General features: G+C 42.1%; 1 protein-coding gene across 4 annotated transcripts in view; it reads left to right on the forward strand.

Annotated features, from left to right (window-relative positions):
- The window catches only part of pax5 (paired box 5), a 61,724-nt gene extending 47,249 nt beyond the window's left edge, over nucleotides 1-14,475 (forward strand). For all 4 annotated transcript variants that reach the window (XM_030432377.1, XM_030432392.1, XM_030432384.1 and 1 more), the window contains exons 8-11: nucleotides 1,447-1,548; nucleotides 4,588-4,674; nucleotides 5,878-5,964; nucleotides 7,454-14,475. In XM_030432377.1, the coding sequence (XP_030288237.1) occupies nucleotides 1,447-1,548; nucleotides 4,588-4,674; nucleotides 5,878-5,964; nucleotides 7,454-7,536 (359 nt within the window). In that variant the 3' untranslated portion in view covers nucleotides 7,537-14,475. The remainder of the gene's footprint in view (nucleotides 1-1,446; nucleotides 1,549-4,587; nucleotides 4,675-5,877; nucleotides 5,965-7,453) is intronic.
- The last annotated feature ends 5,284 nt before the right edge of the window (nucleotides 14,476-19,759 follow it).

The following is a 19,759-nucleotide window of genomic DNA, read 5'->3' on the forward strand; positions in this document are numbered from 1 at the left end:
TGCGGTTGTGTGTGTGTGTGTGTGTGTGTGTGTGTGTGTGTGTGTGTGTGTGTGTGTGTGTGTGATGATGATGATGAATGGAGGGCTCCCTCTCCACGCACTCCCAATGTCTACTGCGTGCAAACATAGAGAAATGATTTGGGCCGACACACTGTCATGTAGTCTAATGCAGTTATATATCCAATCCACCAAGTGACAGAGAGAGGAAGGAGGGGGGAGACGGCGGTAACGAGAGAAGGGGGAGCCGGTAAATTAATAGATGTCAGTGGATGGAAAACAAGAAGGAAAGAACAAAAGAGGGATAGACACCCTAAATGTGTTTCTGGAAGGAATTTCACAGTAAAGATCCCGTATGAGGTTTAGAGTTTTCAGCAGGATCTTTGCAGAATTTCAACAACAGTCAAATTAATTTTTTGGCATTTATCATCATTTCTGTCGGGGTTGAAAAGTAAAACCCAGAGCAAAGAGGAACACACTTTAAGGGTCAGTTCATCGCAAAATAAGCCATCTAGAAGATCGGTGTGCTGTGACTAGTTGAGTTTTGGAGATATTAGACGAGAGATGCTTGACTTGACTCTTAAGTGCAGTGGAACTAGATGCTTGTGGTGCATAAAGTGCTCCGATCAAATACGTTGGAAAAACTCAACAGTAATCTCTTTTTACAATAATCATGACCGAGTTACTCAAGATAATCCACAGACCTTGTTGTAAGCAGTTTCATGCAGGAACTATTTTCGATTTCTATTTTCTAGGCTCACGCTCATGATTGTGCGGGATGTAAACACTGATGCCGTCTTTCTCAGCTGACCGGCAAAATTCGCTAGTTCAGTGAGTTGGCCTCTGCGCTTCCCCCTGCGCAGCAATACGGTTTGCAGATGTTGTTCGGTAGAGATAGAATACATCCTACATGAAACTGGAGTGCCATCTAGTTCCAGAATATTGAAGAGAAGGCAGACATCCCATATGGCCAATATGTCTATAAAAATGTTGATTTGGGTTCATTTGACAATCGTACACTAAATTTGAAACATGTTTTATAGTTTCTCTGCTGTACAAACATTAAAATTGTGTAAATTTTACACATGGCAAAGGTCAAACTTGAATCAGTACAGTGAAGAAGGACCATTGAAGCAATAATGGCAAAAATCCCCACAAACATCAATATTATCTAGTTTCTTACATTTTTAAGGTGAAAGGGTAAATATCTGGGTTTTGGACTGTCGATCCCACAAAAGAAGTTATTGTGGATAAAATAATTGTGAGTTGTATTCATAAATTAATTGATTCTGTGTCATGTAGACGAATGTGAAGGACAATGTTCAGATAGCATTGCAGATAGAACTGTTTCTAACAGAGCTGACTCTGCTGATAATACTTATAGCAGTAAAATTCGGATAACACCATATATGTGTGTGTGTGCGTGTGTGTGTGTGCATGTCATTACAGGTCGAGATCTAGCCAGCACCACTCTGCCAGGCTACCCTCCTCATGTTCCACCCACTGGACAGGGCAGCTACTCCACCCCCTCCCTCACTGGCATGGTACCTGGTGAGTAAACGAACACGCACAGAGCACACACCATTTACACACAAACACTCACCACAAACACCGTTTACACACAAACACTGACTCAAACAATTTCAACTTTTCTCACTGGCAAATTGTTCTTGACATCCTCGCAGTATTTCTCCCTCCTCTCGCCACATTTCGTCAGATCTGTAACTGTACTTTTATATCTGTTTGAATTCCCTCTGGGTGTGTGTGCCCACTGTGTCCTGTGTGTGTGTGTGTGTGTGTGTCTCTTCAGGGGGTGTACTTAGCATTGCCACTTCCTCCTTCTTGTCTGTCTACACTATGGCTGACAGTGCTCCCAGGGGGTTGGCATGTGCGTGTGTTTGTGTGTGTGTGTGTTTGTGTGCACCTATATGTGTGTGTGTTTGTGCCTGTGTTGTGTGTGCGTCTCTCTGTGTATCATTAGAAACCAGCCACAGTAGCACAGCTGTCCCTCCTCAACATTAGTAATTTGTTTTTAATGAGAATCACCAGTGACCCACGACTAATTCATTCATTCCCTTCCACTCCGCCTTCAACGCCGCTTTTGTGTTTCAATCCTGGACCGCCATTCTTCTTCTTCTTCTTCTTCTTCTCTCTTCTTCTCTCTTTTCTCTCTCTCTCAGCTTTGCAGTCTTGCTCGTGGTCAGTGTGAAGAACACTGCAGAGAAATAAAGGCAGAAACAAAAAAGCAACAGCAGCAAAGTCAAAAGCAATGTTTACAAGTTCTTGTCTCTGTGTATTCCCAATCATTCTGTCCGTGACAAGTTCACACACACACACACACACACACACACACACACACACACTCTCTCAGTGGACATGTAGGAACAGCACGTCTAAAGACGGGTAACCCTGTCCCCCTGCGCTCACCCCGTCCTGTCCTCAGGTTTGACAGCATATTTGTGTGTGTGTGTGTGTGTGTGTGTTTGGGTTGCTGTATGTTTATGTGTGTGCTGGCATGCAGTTGTTTGTGCGCATGTGTGTTTGTTTTTGACAGGGTGTGTGTGTGTGTGTGTGTGTGTGTGTGTGTGTGTATGTGCGACCTTGACACTGAGCTACACAAGGGAGACCCCTGAGCCTTTTCCACCCTCCCTCCCCTCGTCTCCTAAACAACCTGACACGTTGCCGTCACTACGGTGATGACAAGGGTAGGATGTTCGCACCCAGGGATGCCATGGAGACCGCATCCCGACCCCACCTGACAGACGCAGCTAAACATAAGCACACAAACACACGCATCACACACACACACACATACACATACACACAAAGGGTAGTGTGAGAAAGAAAACTTGTACATCCAAACACACACGCGCACACAAACAGTCTCGACATCTAAATTCCTCTCAGTGAATATCTGAAGCTGCCTGACTCCCCGAGCCGACTGGAAAGAGTGGAGGAGATAATCTCCCAACTTTGCTTCTCCAGCTCCGCCATGTTTTATCTCAGCACTTCTCAGGCAAATTATCCTCCTTTTTGTCCGCTCTGTCTAATATCATACCTTCATTAAGCAAGCAACTCTCTTCTGCTGTTCTTCTTCTCCCTCTCCGTCTCTCTCTCTCTCTCCCTGCAGCAGGGGGGCTGACACTCAGAGGGGGTGTAGAGGAGCAGTGAGGCAGAACCGACAGAACGAGAGGGAGAGAGGAGGGATGGGGTGGGGAGGGGGGTGAGGGTGAAGGAGGAGTGGGTGGGGGGGCATCAGGGTCTGTGACTGTCAGCTATGGGAGAGGGATCCCCCTGGGAGGAGTGAAGGTTCAGGAGAGAAAGAAAGGAAAGAGCAAAAGAGTGGAAAAAAGGGAGAGCAAGTCAGCAGAGAGATGGGGTTAAAAAAAAAAAAAGGAAAAAAAGAGGAGACGAAACGGAGAAGAATGTTGTTTTGATGTGAAGGGTGACGGGCACGCTGTAGTCAGGCGGGCCAGAGGACGAGGGAGAAAAAAATAAAAGAGAGAGGGGTGAAGGAAGGAGCGGGGAGGGGAGAAGACAAGAGGAAGAGTAGACCCCAGACAGTAAGTAGTAAATGAGGGAGAAAAGCTACGCTATCATTCACTGTATGGGAGGACCACTACAGTCCAGCTGAGATCTTCAGTTTCAGTCAACTGGCTTGCAAACCGCTGCACTGAAAATGAAGGGCGGGTTGAAGCGAGATGATCTAAACAAGTCCGTCAAACTAAATGCGAACATTCGTCATTTAAAAACCACCGCCATTCAAATTGGCATTACATTTACTACTTTAACTTTCCTGGATCTGTTCCTTTATCAAGATTTACACCAAAAGTTAATGGGGTGCATTTTGGGTTGACACCCGGCCTCCATTCAATTTTTGTGGAAATCTGTTTTACGAGTAGGTTTTGTGTTATCCTGCTGACAAACTAATAACAAACACACACGGGCAAAAACATTGATGTACTGATCCCTGTCTAGTCTGCTGTTTTGCTTGTGGGGTAGGTTTGTTTTGTAGTTGTTTTCCTCTGCCTGTAAAATGAAAATGAAATATAATCTTAAAAAAAAAAAGAAAGCTTAATCATGGTTTAGTTAGACTATTTAACAGGATATGTTGGTGTGTAATCACCTCATCCAGATATCTGTATTTTCATGAACTTGATTTACACATCAGTTAGTCAGGGAAACAAAAATATGATGATTACAATGACATTTAGATTAAAGTCTGACCTCTCTCTCCAGTTGCTTTTATCATATATATTCCTGGTGATCAGAGGGAGAAACTAAATTCTTCAGAGTGGTAACTTCAACAGAGATTTGGCAGCCAGAAACTGAACCAGGTTCTTCCTTATGAGGTAACTCAGGTGGTAACAAAATGTAAAGAGGAGTGAGAGACGTGCATGCACCAACCGAGACGACCAATCTTTAGTGTCACGTATACGGGATATGAATAACCAATAACCATAAACATTACATCCTACATATGATCCAAACTTCTTGGTCACTCAAAATGTTCAGCACTCAGTGAAACAACATATTTCTCCTCTGCCGTCTCTAATCACACGCTGTTTCTTGTTTTGTGCTCTCTTCAAGGGGGAGATTTCTCCGGAAGTCCATATTCCCATCCCCAGTATTCCACATACAATGAATCGTGGAGATTTCCCAACCCCAGCTTATTAGGTAGGTGTATGCCACACATCTACGCTGCACCAAGTTCTGCTGACCAGAACTGGATCAATAATTGTATCAATGAATTTCATTTAATTCCACCTCACATCCCAGTTCCAGCCTCTCTAATGCTCTCTTGTAATATGCTGTATCTTTCATGCTCCGCTGTTCATTTTTCCATTACATTACATTTCTTTCTGTATTGTACTATACAGTACAATACATCAGAGACATACTAATGGCTCTGTGGAAGGATTTTTTTTTAAAAGTCTGGCAATTTGGGAGTGTGAATGGATTTGAAGAAAAGCGAAGACAGGCAGAGGGGAGAGAAAGAGGAAGGAACTGATTAACGGGCATTAATCTGCATAAACCATCAATGTTGCATTTTGGGGATTTTCATGTTATTGTGGAGGAAGTTCCATCCGACCACTTATTTTTCATTTTGCATGCAGTTCCTCTCACTTTAATGACTGAGACTGAACCAGACTTCCACCAGCATCGATCTGCTGCGTTAGAATGAACAGGAATCATTAGTTTATATGAATAATTCACTTTGAAAAGGAAACACGACAAGACTTCGCTCTAAGAAACTTGTTCTCGGACAACCTGGAGGGAGGCGTGACGGCAGAGTCCAAAAACAGAAATATAGAGAAAGATTAAAGGTGCACTATGTATTTTTGGGAGTGAAATTTCCAAGGTAATGGAAATGTTATATTTACAATATCATTGAGGCACAAACTCAGACATTTATTCCATTTATTTTATATATTTTCCAAAACTAAATAAAAAAAGCCATCTTCATGGCTTCTTGGGAATAAGGACTCTAGAACAGTGCTGGAAAAAATAGCCATCAGCCTCCAAAACACATCTTATCTAATCACTTTGTATATGTTTACTTTTAGGTTTTAAAGGGTTTTTTTTTACGGTATAGATTATAGCTCAAATTTTAGCACATACAGGACATGATGACATCAGTGCTCAAGAGGAACAATTAACCCGGAGCCTTTAAACAGTCAGTGTCAAAGTCATTGTCTTGGGAGCCGTTTTAGGGGTCACGTTTAAAGGTGAACCGGTCAGGAGGTGACGGCGTAAAGGTCAGTAGGTGAGAAGGGTCAGCGCGGTGCTGACCTGCAGCCCCCCACCCGTTTCTCTCCTCTCCTCACCTCTCGTCTCCCTCCCTCCCTCCCTCCCTCCCTCCCACCCCTCTGTCCCCAGTGTTTCAGCAGGATTATGGGTCTCTCCTGGGGACGGAAATCGGCTGCTCCTCCAGTCTCTTCACCAGCCAGGCAGGACAGATGCAAGGTAGGTGGAGAAAGAAAGAAAGAGAGAAAGAAAGACAAAGAGCAAATGAAATAATCAGGTAGAGCGTATGTATGATTGTTCAGGTGTAATGATGAGGGAAAATGATGATAGGGAGGACGAGGAAGAGACTGTAAGGGAACTTTTAGTGTGATAACGGATGAGCGGCACCAGAATCTGAGGACAAGATGCACGTTAGGGGACACTGAAAGGTTTGAGATTGATGGCAGAGGCTGTGATGCTGAGGAAAGGTGGGGGGGAGGAAGGATGGGAGTAGAGGTGACAAATGAAAGAAAGGGTTTTTTTTTTTTTAAAAAGAGGCAAAAGGGGAGAGAGGGCGTCTGAAGTCTTGACTGAGACTAAATAGTTTGTCAGGCCGGCTTAATGCCTCACTTCCCCAAAGAGCCCCCTGAGATTACCTGGACTGTGGACAGACATAACCTGTCAACACACAGCTGGCCTGATTGATGGAAGTGACAGAGACAGGTGTGTGTGTGAGTGTGTGTGTGTGTGTGTGTGTGTGTGTGTGTGTGTGTGTGTGTGTGTGTGTGTGTGGAGGTGAGTTCTTTCCTGTGTGTATTTAGGTGTGTGGGTGTGGGTTTCTGTGTGTCTTTGGGGTTACAGTATTGAATTGACCTCTTCCCTGAGGAGAGAATAGACTCAAGGGATCAGCGGTAGTAGAGCTGTACTCAGTGTGTCAGCTTAGACTGTCACTTAGATAGTGTGTGTCCGTGTGTGTGTGTGTGTGTGTGTGTGCGCGCGTGTGCGCACGTGCGAGTGTGCGAGAGCAAGTCAAGGTAGGAGACGAGGAGAACAGTGTCAGAAAGTCAACCGAGTTCCTTTTATTGGTTGTACACGACAAGAAGACTAATTTTTTCTGTCATTAGCTTCATCAGCTCATGTCATCTCACCCCAGCCTTTCACCGCTCACATTCAGTGAGTAAAATATAATCTGAACAGAAAATTGAACCTGCTCATTCCACATTTATGCTGCATTTATTTCAGTGACCCGAGTATTTGAAGGATAATTCAGATTTATTACAACTCCGGTCTTATTTTTTTATTTTTTGTCATTTTGACCATCACTTCCTATCGGTTATAAAAAAAAAATTTGCACTCACCAAGTTAATTGCTCAGATCTGCGAATGTGACGACATTGTTAAGCAGGGAAAGATATGTGAGGGGAAGCATGAGAAGAGTCGCACACATTTTAGACAAATTGCTTCAAGGTCGTGTATGCACATCCTAACATATCAAGCGTGCAGTTGAAGACATTTTACAGCATTTTGATACCATTCAACCTTATAAGGTGATACTATGTTAGCACATAGTGGCGATGTCACCATGTTCCCACATCCAAAACCCGCTAAGCACAATAATATGATTACCAACAGCAGACAGAACTACAAAAACAAGACCCAAGTTTAAATAAATCACACTTATTTCTGTCTGAATGATTGACTGAAGCGTTTGTCTGTGTGTTTCTTCCCAGGGTCACCGTACTACTACAGTGCAACATCACGGGGGGCGGGCCCTGCTGCCACTGCAACAGCCTCCGCCTACGACCGCCACTGACCCCTCCGACTGAGAGAAGAGGAGGATTGGGAGAAGGAGACGAGGGAGGAGGGTGGGGAGGGATGGATAGCACCAGCACCGCTCAGTACAAACCTGCCTACGTATTGACGAATAGGAGGACGAAGATTTCAAATTTTTGACGTCAGTGAAGTTTCAAATTTTCGTTCACCGACACGTAAGCCAACGAACACACTGCTGGGCTGCCACACAGACAAGCTACATGGGTTTGGTTGTCAGTAGCTGGTGTAAGCACGTGAATTTGGACCGCACCATAATCTATCAACACAGTCATCTACAAATCCAAGACATCAGTGGAGCAGTGATCTAGACCGTATTGTGATCTTCTAGGAAAAATGTCGTGTTTTCAGGTTGGGAATATTTTTGATGAAATCATTAAGAGTTGATTGGAGCAAAAAAAAAACCATCACTTTTTCAAACAAACTGTTTTTTTGTTTTTTATGCCCCATCATCAATCAATCAATTTTCTATGCCATGCTACGGTGAAGTAAAGACAATCCAATTCTCGTAACTTTAAATGACCAAAATCACCCATATCATCGTCATTGTAGTCTCTTTGCTGTACATTCAACACATTTCCCCTGGGATCACAATGCTTCATTAACGGGATACTCTACTTTTTGAAAGTCTCACTTTTTGAGAGTTTCACAATTGACCGTTTGCTAAGCCCTGCGCTCGTTAGGTAGGTCCACTGTTGTTATGCCTATCAAAAAAATGCTATTTATTATGATGGTGGCAGATTTACATCAAAACTGTCAGGATTTTTGGAAACAATGGGTCCTTTATTTCAAACAGAAGTAGACAAATAGAGCCTCTTGCCAGCTGCCATCAATTTAGTCATGCGAAACAAGCCAACAACTTTCATTACGAGATTTCATCAGCTGTGTGTCGTTAGCTTATGAAGCTAACTTAGCTTATGTACTTTTACGTTTCATGTACACATCTTACCAATGTGTTTGAAAAATGTATTACTGTCTTGGGTAACGTTGGCTGGGGAACTGCGATGAGAACCTCCCCAAAAAGGACAGGACAGAGCATCAAACTTGACAGCATGATACGAAACCTAGGATATACCAAGCAAGATTGACTGAAAAGAGGTCACAAGAGGTGACCTTGTGCTGGTCACATGTGGCTTTTGAGCCATATTTTACTATCCTAATCATGTCAGGAAGTTAAATCAAAACAAGTCAGTGTTTGAAGTTAATGAAGTAAATGACCCCGATTTCCAAAGTCTTTAAATTCTGAGTAACCTACAGTCCCATGCCACTATGTTAATGAGGCGGGCTTTAGCAAATGGTCAATTGCAGCAGTTGTAGCCAAACTGAATCTTTACAGCGACACCTGCGTTCAAAGTGGTTCGAATGCTGCTGACTGACAGACAGGCCTTTCATTAAAGCACAGCCAAGAATCTGAGCCCTCAGTGTACATGTTCACATCAGACCAAAATCAAATCCGCCCAGGGAGTGTCATTGTACAGGAAGGTGCTATCCTGCCTCCCCGGCCAAGATGTAGTCCTGATCAAGAGCTATTTATAAATGGAGGAGACACAGAGTAATATATTAAGAAGCTTTTCTGCGCTGCACTCCGTGATGAGAGTGAATGCCTGTAATGATTTATAATATGTGTCACGCTGTTGTGCTAGAGTAGTGATGATGATGATGATGATGATGACGACGACGACGACGACGATGCAGTGAAATATGAAATCTTAAAAACTTTCAATATGAAAAGAAGTCTTTGTTCATAAATATGATCCGATTGCGATTTTTTCCTGTTTATAGTTTGTTGCCTGGTATCAGTTGACACAGGTGCCACTGAATGACACGGCATTTTTAATATCCGCTTCCTGAGTATTCGTAAAAGAAGAAACAGGAAGCAGCGGCACCCTCTCTTTCGCTCTCTCTCTCTCTCTCGCTTTCTATTTCTCTCTTTAAACTCCCCAAAGATGGGCCCCCCCTAGTGGATCGGCTGACTAACTACAAAAGCACAAAGAGACTCAATCATCATTTAAAGGCGCCATTTTACTTTTTTTGACTTTCTTTCAGAACCATAAAATACTTCTTCTTCCTCTTCTTCTCCCTCTTCTTCTTCTTCTTCTTCTTCTTCTTCTCCCCGTTTTGAGTGCTTGTCCTTGTGCTGTTTGACATCCTGAAATTGTTTCTATAAAAGCTTTGCTTTCTTAAAGAAAAAAAACAAAACAAAACTGTTTTTATTTTGTTTGTCTCCTACATCAGTTCTGCGCTGTGACAATGTATGACACCAGGGTCGAGGCCTTACCCATCATGTACAGACAGAGTCGGACAGATTTGCCCTCGAGCGCGGATCTGAAATCAGTGTGTTATCCCTCTCAAGCGTTTGAGGGCCCACGGTGTTGATCTTGCGAGGGGGCAATATCTTCCCAAAACTGTAGGTAGCTTCCTGTCTCACTTCAGTCCATACAAGATTTGTACAGTAATCAGTGAACGAGAAGAGAAGTCACAATGTCAATAGCAATTTCACTTATTCACATTTGAATTTTAGATTTTAGTGATGAAGCTTCCTTTACGATAAAAAAGACTTAAGAGGTATGTGGTGTTGTTTTAGCCATCGTCTGCAAGTGTTTACATATCTTTTGTTGGATTGTTTGTTTGTTTGTTTGTTTTGGGTATGTGTGGCTGACCGTAGCGCTTCATTGCTACTGTGTAGTTTTACTAGCTAACAGATTGGAGGCACCAAATCTGCAGCGTGAGACATAAAATATAGCTATATAAACATATACCTATAAACACTGAACAAAGCTGTTAGTTTCTCAATCTTTGTTGTTTCTGGGTTTTGAAATAGTGATAGAGTGGATCCTTTTACATTTGTAGACCTTAAAAGTTGTGCACACACAACTCTAAAGAAGATTCTTATGACGGCTCGCCCGCTGTGCTGCCGGCGCGCACCACAGCAGGAGCCTTTCCTTATTTCTGTCTTTCTCTCTTGATCTTTCTGAGGCATTATTGAACCTGAACCACACCAGCTGAAAACAAGGACAGTGCCTTTAGTTTTATATGTCAACGACCCCCTGACTGACCACGCATCACTAAAAAACGAGATTCAGCGTCCCTCCCTGCGACTCCTTAAACAAAACCTTGATAAAGCCTATCTGCCCATGCGAACACAGCATTGTAGATCAGAAGCCTTCCACAAATATGTAGCAGTCAGTGATTTCAATACCAACTGCAGATAATATTTTACACTCTATACCAACAATAACATCGCACCTCTGATCACAGGACCTAGCCCCGATCCAGCACCCTGATGGCATCGATATATGTCCTGGAACTTGAACATATCAGTCACAGGTTGACTCTAAAATTCGTAACAGAGATAACGAGAGAAAATACAAACTCATCAGATGGGAAATCCTCTTAGCAACAAACAACGTCAGAAAAAAAAACAAAAAAGAGAAAATATAAAGCATTTTAAAGCAGAATCTGTACACTTTACTAAGTTTTTAGCCATGTAACAATTTCATAGCTTGCCATTAAATATGGGATAAGCATGCATGATTCCCAGAGGATGTATTTTAATAGCTTTGGAGATCCTCTGACTTTTCCTCTAGCGCCACCAGCAGGTCAAATATTTTACTTTTATCAAGTGCATATCTCAAGAGCTGCTACATGGCCTGGTACTAAATTTGGTACAGGCATTCATAGTTCCCAGAAATGTATCCATATGACCAGAGAAGTCAATTTTCCAGCAAAAATGCTCTGCGATAGTCATCGGGAACCATTCTACGACTATTTAGTCATTACAAGATCTGATGTTTGTATGTACTTAAGCATTTAGTGGCACTTAGCTACACACTGTAATGCCCCCATTACGATGAATTGTAATAATCTTGAAGAGCCTCTGACATTTTAAGTTGTAAGACTGTCAGGTCAACATTTTGTTTTGTCGGATCCCTTGGTTTAAAATAAACAAGATGGTTAATGGTAAATGTCAGCATCACAGTGCAGCTAGCACAGTGCCCCCCTAACATCTGGCTTTAATTTTCAGTGGCGTTTAAATAATTCTCAATCAAATTTCATCCAATATTTTTCAGGTTGCATTGAGTTAGACAGAGAAACTGAAATACAGGAAAAAAGTAACAACCGTGACTTTTTCTACCATTTCCTGTTTTCTGTCACATTTGTGATGTTAAACACGTTAAAAACAGAACGTTTGTCTCCTAGCGATAGGAAAGTAGTCAATTGCCTATTTTTAGCGAGTTTAAGCGTTCAAGAAACCTGTAAACCTGCAAGAAGATTTCCCTCCATCTACTGAGTTTATATTTTCACCGTTATTCTGCAGCAAATTTTTATTAGGTGTCTCTGTCTGAAATGTCTGAGTTCTGGGAGATTAACCCTGCAGGATTGTTATATGAGATGGATCAGGGACAAACTGAACCCACTGGCTCTTTACCATGACATCAGTGAAAAAAAGGCACGAAATATATAGAAAAAAGCCAAGTCAGCGACAGACACATTGCAAGTCTGTCCATTGATATTCCTTTTTTATTCAACCAGAGCATCTTCTAATTGAACTAAACCCTTTTTACACACACACACACATACACACACACACACACACACACGCACGCACGCACACACACACACTGCTGTAAACATGAAGAAATATTGATTGAAAGCCGCTCTCCTTGAAGAGGTGAATCCAGTCGTGCCTCCACCAAACCGGCCAAATTCACCGCCCGTTCTCCGGCGTAGCCAAGAAATCCAGAGATACGTTAACAGGATTATTTGTTAACTATGCATCTCATGGTGACACAGCTTGCCTTGCCATTGCTCTGACCTAATTGGTTCACATGGGGAGAGAATGGGCTCTCATTGGCCCGCAGTCATTTCGATTGGCAGCCGTGACATTGACTGCAGCGCTGAGGGGGGACTGTCATTGTGGGTGGTACTGTAAGAAGCATGGTGGGCAGAGGCCACACACACACACACACACACACACACATAAATATAAGTACAGACACTCTCTCCCTCCCTTTGTCCTCTGTGGAGTGGTGATCGCCCCTCCTCTCATGCCCCCGTGTTTCCCAAGGGAGGCCAAACCTGCTGTGCCATCAGAAGCTCATCCCTTCTTTTTCTCCCCCCCCCCCGACTCCCTCAGCCCTAATCTCATCATATCTCAAGCACTCGTCTTCCTCTCTCCTCTCCCACCCGTCCTGTAGCACTGCCACGCCACCAGGATTAGGAATATTAAAACTATTCTGTTGATTTCAGGCCTGTGACCTTCCTCAAAAAGTCCTCCCTCTTTCTTCAGACAGACCTATTAATTCCTTTTTTTCTCCCCCTCTGCTTTCTTACTTTTCTTTCTGACTATTCAGATGTGATGCTCAATGTCCTGTCAGAAATTTGCACAGGAGCGGCGTTTTGTGCCAAAGCGAGGTCATTTCAATGGTAATATTGCTGCCGGTATCTTTATTTGGCCTAACGAAATATCCTGCGAGATCGTATCACCTATTCTGCTGTCTCCTCATGTGTCTATTAAAAACACAAAGAAACACGAGTTTCAGATCAAACAAAGATGTTTCATTTCCAGCTTTGCAACAGTTTACTGTCCATGAAAATACAATCGCATCCTGGATTTTTTTTTATTTGTATTTTTTATCCCAGCTCCAAATCAAATAGGAAATAAATGCAAATGAGTTTTTTTTCTTTATTATGATTTCTCACCGAGTGTGCACCGCCTGACTGTATCTCAATATGAATCCATGAAGATGGCTACTGCCTTCGTAAAACCTGAGGGGATTTCAGCATCACATCTTGACAGCAATTAGTGGCACAATCTGTTTCATGCTTGCTGATATAACTAGGCTCTGGACAGATCCCATACTGAAGTGTTACAATGTTCTCTACATCTTAATATTATTCAACTGTGGAAGAGGAGAAACACACAGGACTCAGCCTACAGAAATCAACTGTGCTTTTAAAGCAGATGTTTCAATCAAAAAAAAAAAAAAAAGAAATAGATAACATGATTTTTCACCTTACTGTGGCCTTTCGTGTAACAATCTGGAGTTTTTTTGTGTCCATGGCTTCCTATCTGGGGTGTTAAAGAGATCTTTATATCTGTAATGGTTTTGGTAAAAAAAAAAATCTAAAAAAACGCAAGATGGAAAGAAAACACGTCAGAACGCAAAGACGAAATTCGATTTTAACGATTCAGCTTAATCTAATCTTCAAAATCAAAAACGTGACAAAAAGAAAAACATATCTGTAACATTCACCAAAGCCTGTGATGCCTGTTTTAAAAATGATAGATTCTTGTACAAAAAAAACATTATAAAATAGCAGAAAAGACTTACGGATACAAACACAAAATGAAGATAAGAAATGCCTTCAACTATTCTGGAGGGGAGGATTTAAAAAAAAAGTCAAAAGAAATGCTTCTTTAAGAAAATGTGTATGTTTTTTATTCAATTTTCTAGTAGTTGCAAACAAAACTTGGTGTTTTTTCTCTTTGTGTGTTGTGTTGTCTTAATATTTGAATGTATTTTACTGCAGTGCGAATTTGCCAAAGATATCATATCACTTGATTTCTCCTTTATTTTTTGTTTCTTTTGTTTTTGTTCCTGAATTGTGACCAATTTTGTTCAGAAAACTGGAAATAAATGGTGAATTTGATATTATGCTTATTTTTCATAATTCTGTTGTTAATATTATTGTTATTTTTATTTCCTGGGTTTGAGTTAACTGTGAAATATTAAATTGCAGTTTGCTTGATGCATCTCTTCATACTCAGTCTGTGTACCTGTCCATCCGTCCACCTGAGTGACTGTTGTTGGTGAATTATTCCATTTATGTACCTGTAATGTGAAGCTAAGAAGTAATTATTTGTAAATATTTGCCATAATTTTATTGGTCCTTCAGAATAAAAAATAATTTTTTGGAAGTTGAAGGGTCTGCGTCAGTACTTAGCTGCAGATTTACATGTGTTTGTGTTCGTGTAAGTCAACAAGCATACAAACAAATGTCACATTCCTCAACATCCAGCTTCAGCCTGGACGGTCGGAGGCTTCCAGAGCAGGAGGCTGTTTGTGCTTCATTTTGACCCTGTAGTGCAGCTTTCATCCTGGGGACACAGATCTCATCTCGGGGCATCTGCCTGGAGGCGGGGGGCGAGGGGGACACCCACACCCTCCTTCTTCTCTTCCCACCACTCAGAGTGAATGGAGTGTCCCAGTGCTGCAGTCTTGGCTGCTGGCCGAGTCCAAGAGGGGGCAGAGGTGTGTTTGTGCATCTGTGTGTGTGTGTGTGGGGGTGTGTGTGTGTGTGTGTGTGTGTGTGTGTAGGAGAAAAGAGGATGAGGAGGAAGGAAGGGGGAGAGGGGTGATAATAGGACACAAGCCACGACATGGCGACAACACGCCACACACACAGAAAACAGCACAATCCCAGCTTGAGACACAGGCCCGGCTGTCCGCAGCTTGGGTATCTGCCCAGGACACCAAAGTGGGCCGGTGCACTTATGTGTGTGTGCATGTGCGTGTGTGCACGCATCTAAGCTCGTTTTGGTTACTTGCCAACTAAAGGAAGCTCCGTCACGCTGTATAAGAACACAGAATATGGCACAATATGAACACTTTAGAGTAAGTTAACAATCACTGCATCAGTGCTGGATTAACATGAAAGGGGTCCCAGGGCAAAAAAAAGAAAATGAATTAGCTTTGGGGCCCCAGTGACAATTCCACACACAATTCCCAATCCCATTCCATTTCTAGAAACCAACCAGTGGTTTGATGCTCCATCCTCTAGGTTGTCAGTCAGTTTAGTGTGTAATAATCTGTTTAAAAAACTATTTTATCTAAATGGAAATTGCACACATTCTACATGTCAAAGACAATTTACTGGTCATGGGAGAGACTACACAGAGCATGCTGTAAAGATGTCCTCTAGAGCTCTGGTTGGAGCTTCATCTAGTCCAAAACACACTTGGAGGGGCATGAAGTTCGAAAGCAAAGGTTTTTAGCAAGATGCTTTTATGTTTTGACTAGAGGAATGTAAGATTCACTGTTTTGGGGGATTGACCAAAGCAACATTATATAACTTAAAGCCCCTGTACAGACTTTTCATTTAGTGTTGATTTTGGCGGCCCCGGTGGAAGAAAGCGGTGGTGTTTTGACGGAATGAAGACCGCATTTCCCATGAGCCCTAGCGCCCACTGTCGTGAAGACGTTTGTCTGGCCGGCGCGTGTAGATTTGTTTTGGAAACGTCGGAAGAAGACGGGACTTGCTTTGAAAACTTTTTTTTTTTAGCAGCTATCTACAGCGTGCATATGGATGAGGTAATGTGTCTATTTGTATTTCTATGTAATATAATATGCCGCCGGTGAAACAAAGTAATGTTAAAACTTGTATCTAAGTTCTCTCTAAGTAATTGAATCATGCCTTGACCTGGACAAATGAGAATTTACACAGACATACATCTAAGTTCAGTAAGCCTACAACCAACAGTTTAGATAACTCGGTAGTATAACTGTTTAGTTTAGTTGTCAACTTACCTTAGTAATATTTTATTGTCAGTGCAATAACCCAGCATTGGAAAAAACTGCAGTAGCATTGCCAACATAATACGTTACGTTGTAAGCTAACTGTATTACCGTGATGTCTGTGACATAGGCTAAACATGCAAAGACTGCACTATTGTCACTGTGTGTAATGCTGCTGTTGCACTGCAATTTCCCGGCTATAAATATTACCCACGGTGCTACAGAGCTAGCGTTACAGCAAAGTCACAGTGATTGTGATGGATGTTTTGTTCTAAGTAAGAAACTGAATCATTTATAATGACAGAGGATATTACCGATGCATCGTTGCAGGTCGGCTGGGCTGAAGCATACACACAGCTGAAATGGATGCGTGATCTAAGACGTTTGTTGTCGTTTTTACGAGTGTAGTATCAAGAGCTAATCTAGTGGTAACGTTAGCCAGCTTTGTTGTAACAGTATAAATTCATGTATTACTGTAAACTACGTCCCGCAATACATTTCATAAATGAAATAAAATTTACATACCTGTCTAGGAGGAATCGGGCAAATTCTGGATCCGACTTGAATCCCTTCAAGCCCCGCAACTCTCTCCATCTCTCGAAGGAATCGGCAATGTTTATCCGTGTTTAGCCCTAGCTCGATCGGATTCCCTCTCGGCCTTTCGTTGGTCTTCGGTTCGAATTATTTTTCTTTTCATTGTCTTATTATCAGCCATGACAAAAGTTTTAGCTCGGTTAGCACTGGCTAGCGTAGCAACAAAACAGATATGCTGAGTGTCGTCAGTTCCGGTCTGACTGCCGTAAATCGTTTCGTCAGTGGTCCGACCCGACCAAGGCCTTTCAGAGGTATAGAATTAGACTACTTAGAAAAAGTGTATCTTCACACTGATGGGCTCATTTGCTGTTGTAGGTAACAGAGACACATCAGCAGAAACCAGAGACTTTTGCATATCCAGTTAAAAACTCCGTACAGGGGCTTTAACTTAAAATGTATGTTGATGATACAGTGATTTGTAACAGGCTGAATGTTGTCTCTGTCTCAGCTAGCATTTGTTTCAGTGTAACTTCAGCGAGAGGGTAGGATCACCGCTTACACACATGTTTACTTCAACATACAAGTAACATCGTTACAACTGACGTGTTTTGTTTGTAGTGAGCATCTACAGTGGTCTGACAAATAGTTACAGAACTGGGATTTGTATTTACGACGGTGGTGTTGCACTCAGAAATTGTGTGGTGCACAGAATTGCGCAAAATTAATTTCTGCATGAGGGTGCGTTAAATTTACAGTGTAGATTCCCTCTGTCTTTTATTCTAAAGTAACAAAAACACAACCATTGTTAGTTTCAGGTGATATATACACAAATGAAAACAGTGTTACATGTAGAATATTCCATTTTCACCTCTAAGTCCCTCAAATCCTGCACACTGGACCTTTAAAGTCAGGCTATCTCGGCCTCTGCTGCTTCAGTTTTTCACCTTTTCTTCTTGAATCTATTTCTAGTAGAATTAAGGTACGGATGGACTGTTTAATTTTGCGCAACCACTGTATAAAAAGCTACTGTATGTTATGCTAGAAGACTGCTAAAGTAACACTGTTTGTCTGACAGATGCAGAGCCGCTGCAGGATCTGTCAGATCAATGTCAGCCCAATAAATGAGTGTTTGACAGTGTTGAGTTAGTTAGAAAGCAGTGCCACACCCTCCGTCCTCTTTGCTCCCCTTCTGTTGCTCCGGATTACATAACATGACTAGGTGCTGACATGTTCTACCTCCCCTCTTCCTCCCCTCCTCTTCCTCCTCCTCTTAGCTTCCTATACAAGAGCAGGAGACAGACAACAGTGGTACTTATGGAGGCCAAGAAGTCATGCAAATTAACGTCAGTCAGCATCAGTATTTTTTGGCCCCCCAGAGCCCCTGTAGGGAGGAGGTGTGGGGCCAACTGAGTATAATTGGGCCTCAGCTGATTAGTGAAGAGGGGCTCATGCAGGAGAGAGAAGGGAACGAGAAGGAGGAGATGCTGAGGAGATATTAGAAGTGAGAGAGCAGGGCCTTTGAATCAAACAGGAGGAGAGGAAAAGAGAGAAGCTGACAAAACACACAGAAGAAAGAGGACGGAGCGGGGAGTGCGCTAATACACGCGTTGCATATTCATGACTGCTGCTGTGTTTGCATTCACACTCTCGCTGCCATCTTTGCTCTCTCGCTAGTCGATACTGTTTATCTCCACGAGCGAATTTGTCTCGTCTTGATATGTTGCGCATTTGGGTGTAGAAACATTTCTGAAGGTGTGCAACAGGCATGTAAATTGCTATGCACTATTTATCATTTTGTGTTCATTTATTTAAAGGATTCCTCTGGTTTATACAACTCTGTTCGTCCGGACCACAATTCCTATTAGTTACTACTATTAGTTACTATGACATTGTACTTCCTGAGTTCATAGCTAAGATCTGGGAAAGTGGTAAAATTCCCTAAAAGAAGAAGAAGGCAAGCAACACAAGCAACACAAGCACACAGATGTTCAAGTTTTAATTACTGTATCACCAGACAAAGACGTCAATATTGGATGATTCTGCAACACCTCTTTTCTTCTTTTACAACAACAACATTGTAATAGAAATCTTGCTTTTTACGATATCTGTGCAGTAGTGGATATAGGCAAATGCAAAGCTACTATGACGTCAACCATCGCTTCGTGGACTACCATTTTGAAGCTGAGAGTTTGGCATTATGGCTGTCGCCATCTTAGTTTTTGGGACACACTCGGAAGACAAACTCTGGTATCAACTGTCAATAACAAGGTAGCCATGCCCAAAAGCATACCCTGCTCTCTCGTCTATTTTACTCTACTTGGGACTATAATTCATAAAACGATCAACATGTCGCATTGAAGACAAATCAAACAAGCGATCGAGGCCATAAACCCCATGACGAAACTGTTAATTGAGGTAAGGAATCAGGTGAGAACTTGGCTCATTTTCTCATAAGCTCACATACAATCAGACTTCTTTTTGGAACCAGTTGGGATTGCCCCCGTGCTGGCTGTGAGACAAAAGGCAGGTTAAAGGCTCGTCACCTCTGTCCATATTTTTTATTTTTTTAGATCGAAATACAGTCCAGTTTTGGGGTAGGCAACTAGACACTTGACACTTTACACTTAAGGTTGTGTTAATGATTAATAAGAAGGCAAACGTTAATTGTCATATTGTCAAAAAGTCAAACATGCTACAGGCCCATTTGCCACCCTGACCTCCTCACCTTGTGCCTCACTACATCAAGGAGGAGCCACTTCCTGCGTTGACACTGAACGATGACTCTTGAGGTAAATTGTGAGGTCGAGACTTGTCCTATATGAAGCCTGCTGGCGAACTAAACGTATATGAAAGTAAAGGTGAATCCATACTGTCCATTATAAACATTACCTCATTCTTCTGGACTTCGTTACCACACTTCAGGCATGTACATTTAGCTTTACCTCACAAAACAGTGTTTTAGATGATCAAGATAAACTGGGGAGTAAAGGAGTTGTATTAAATCAGAATGATACTTTTATATGATGGAGCCCTATTACCAGAGCAGCTTGTTATTGTTTTGAGGTAAAAAAAAAAAAAAATGTTTTAAATGATCCTGAACTTGGATGATGTTAGTCTTCTGACTTTGTGCTTGTAAATACCAGAAAACTGGAT

Source organism: Sparus aurata, chromosome 1, assembly GCF_900880675.1.
Source record: "Sparus aurata chromosome 1, fSpaAur1.1, whole genome shotgun sequence".
Classification (NCBI taxonomy): domain Eukaryota; kingdom Metazoa; phylum Chordata; class Actinopteri; order Spariformes; family Sparidae; genus Sparus; species Sparus aurata.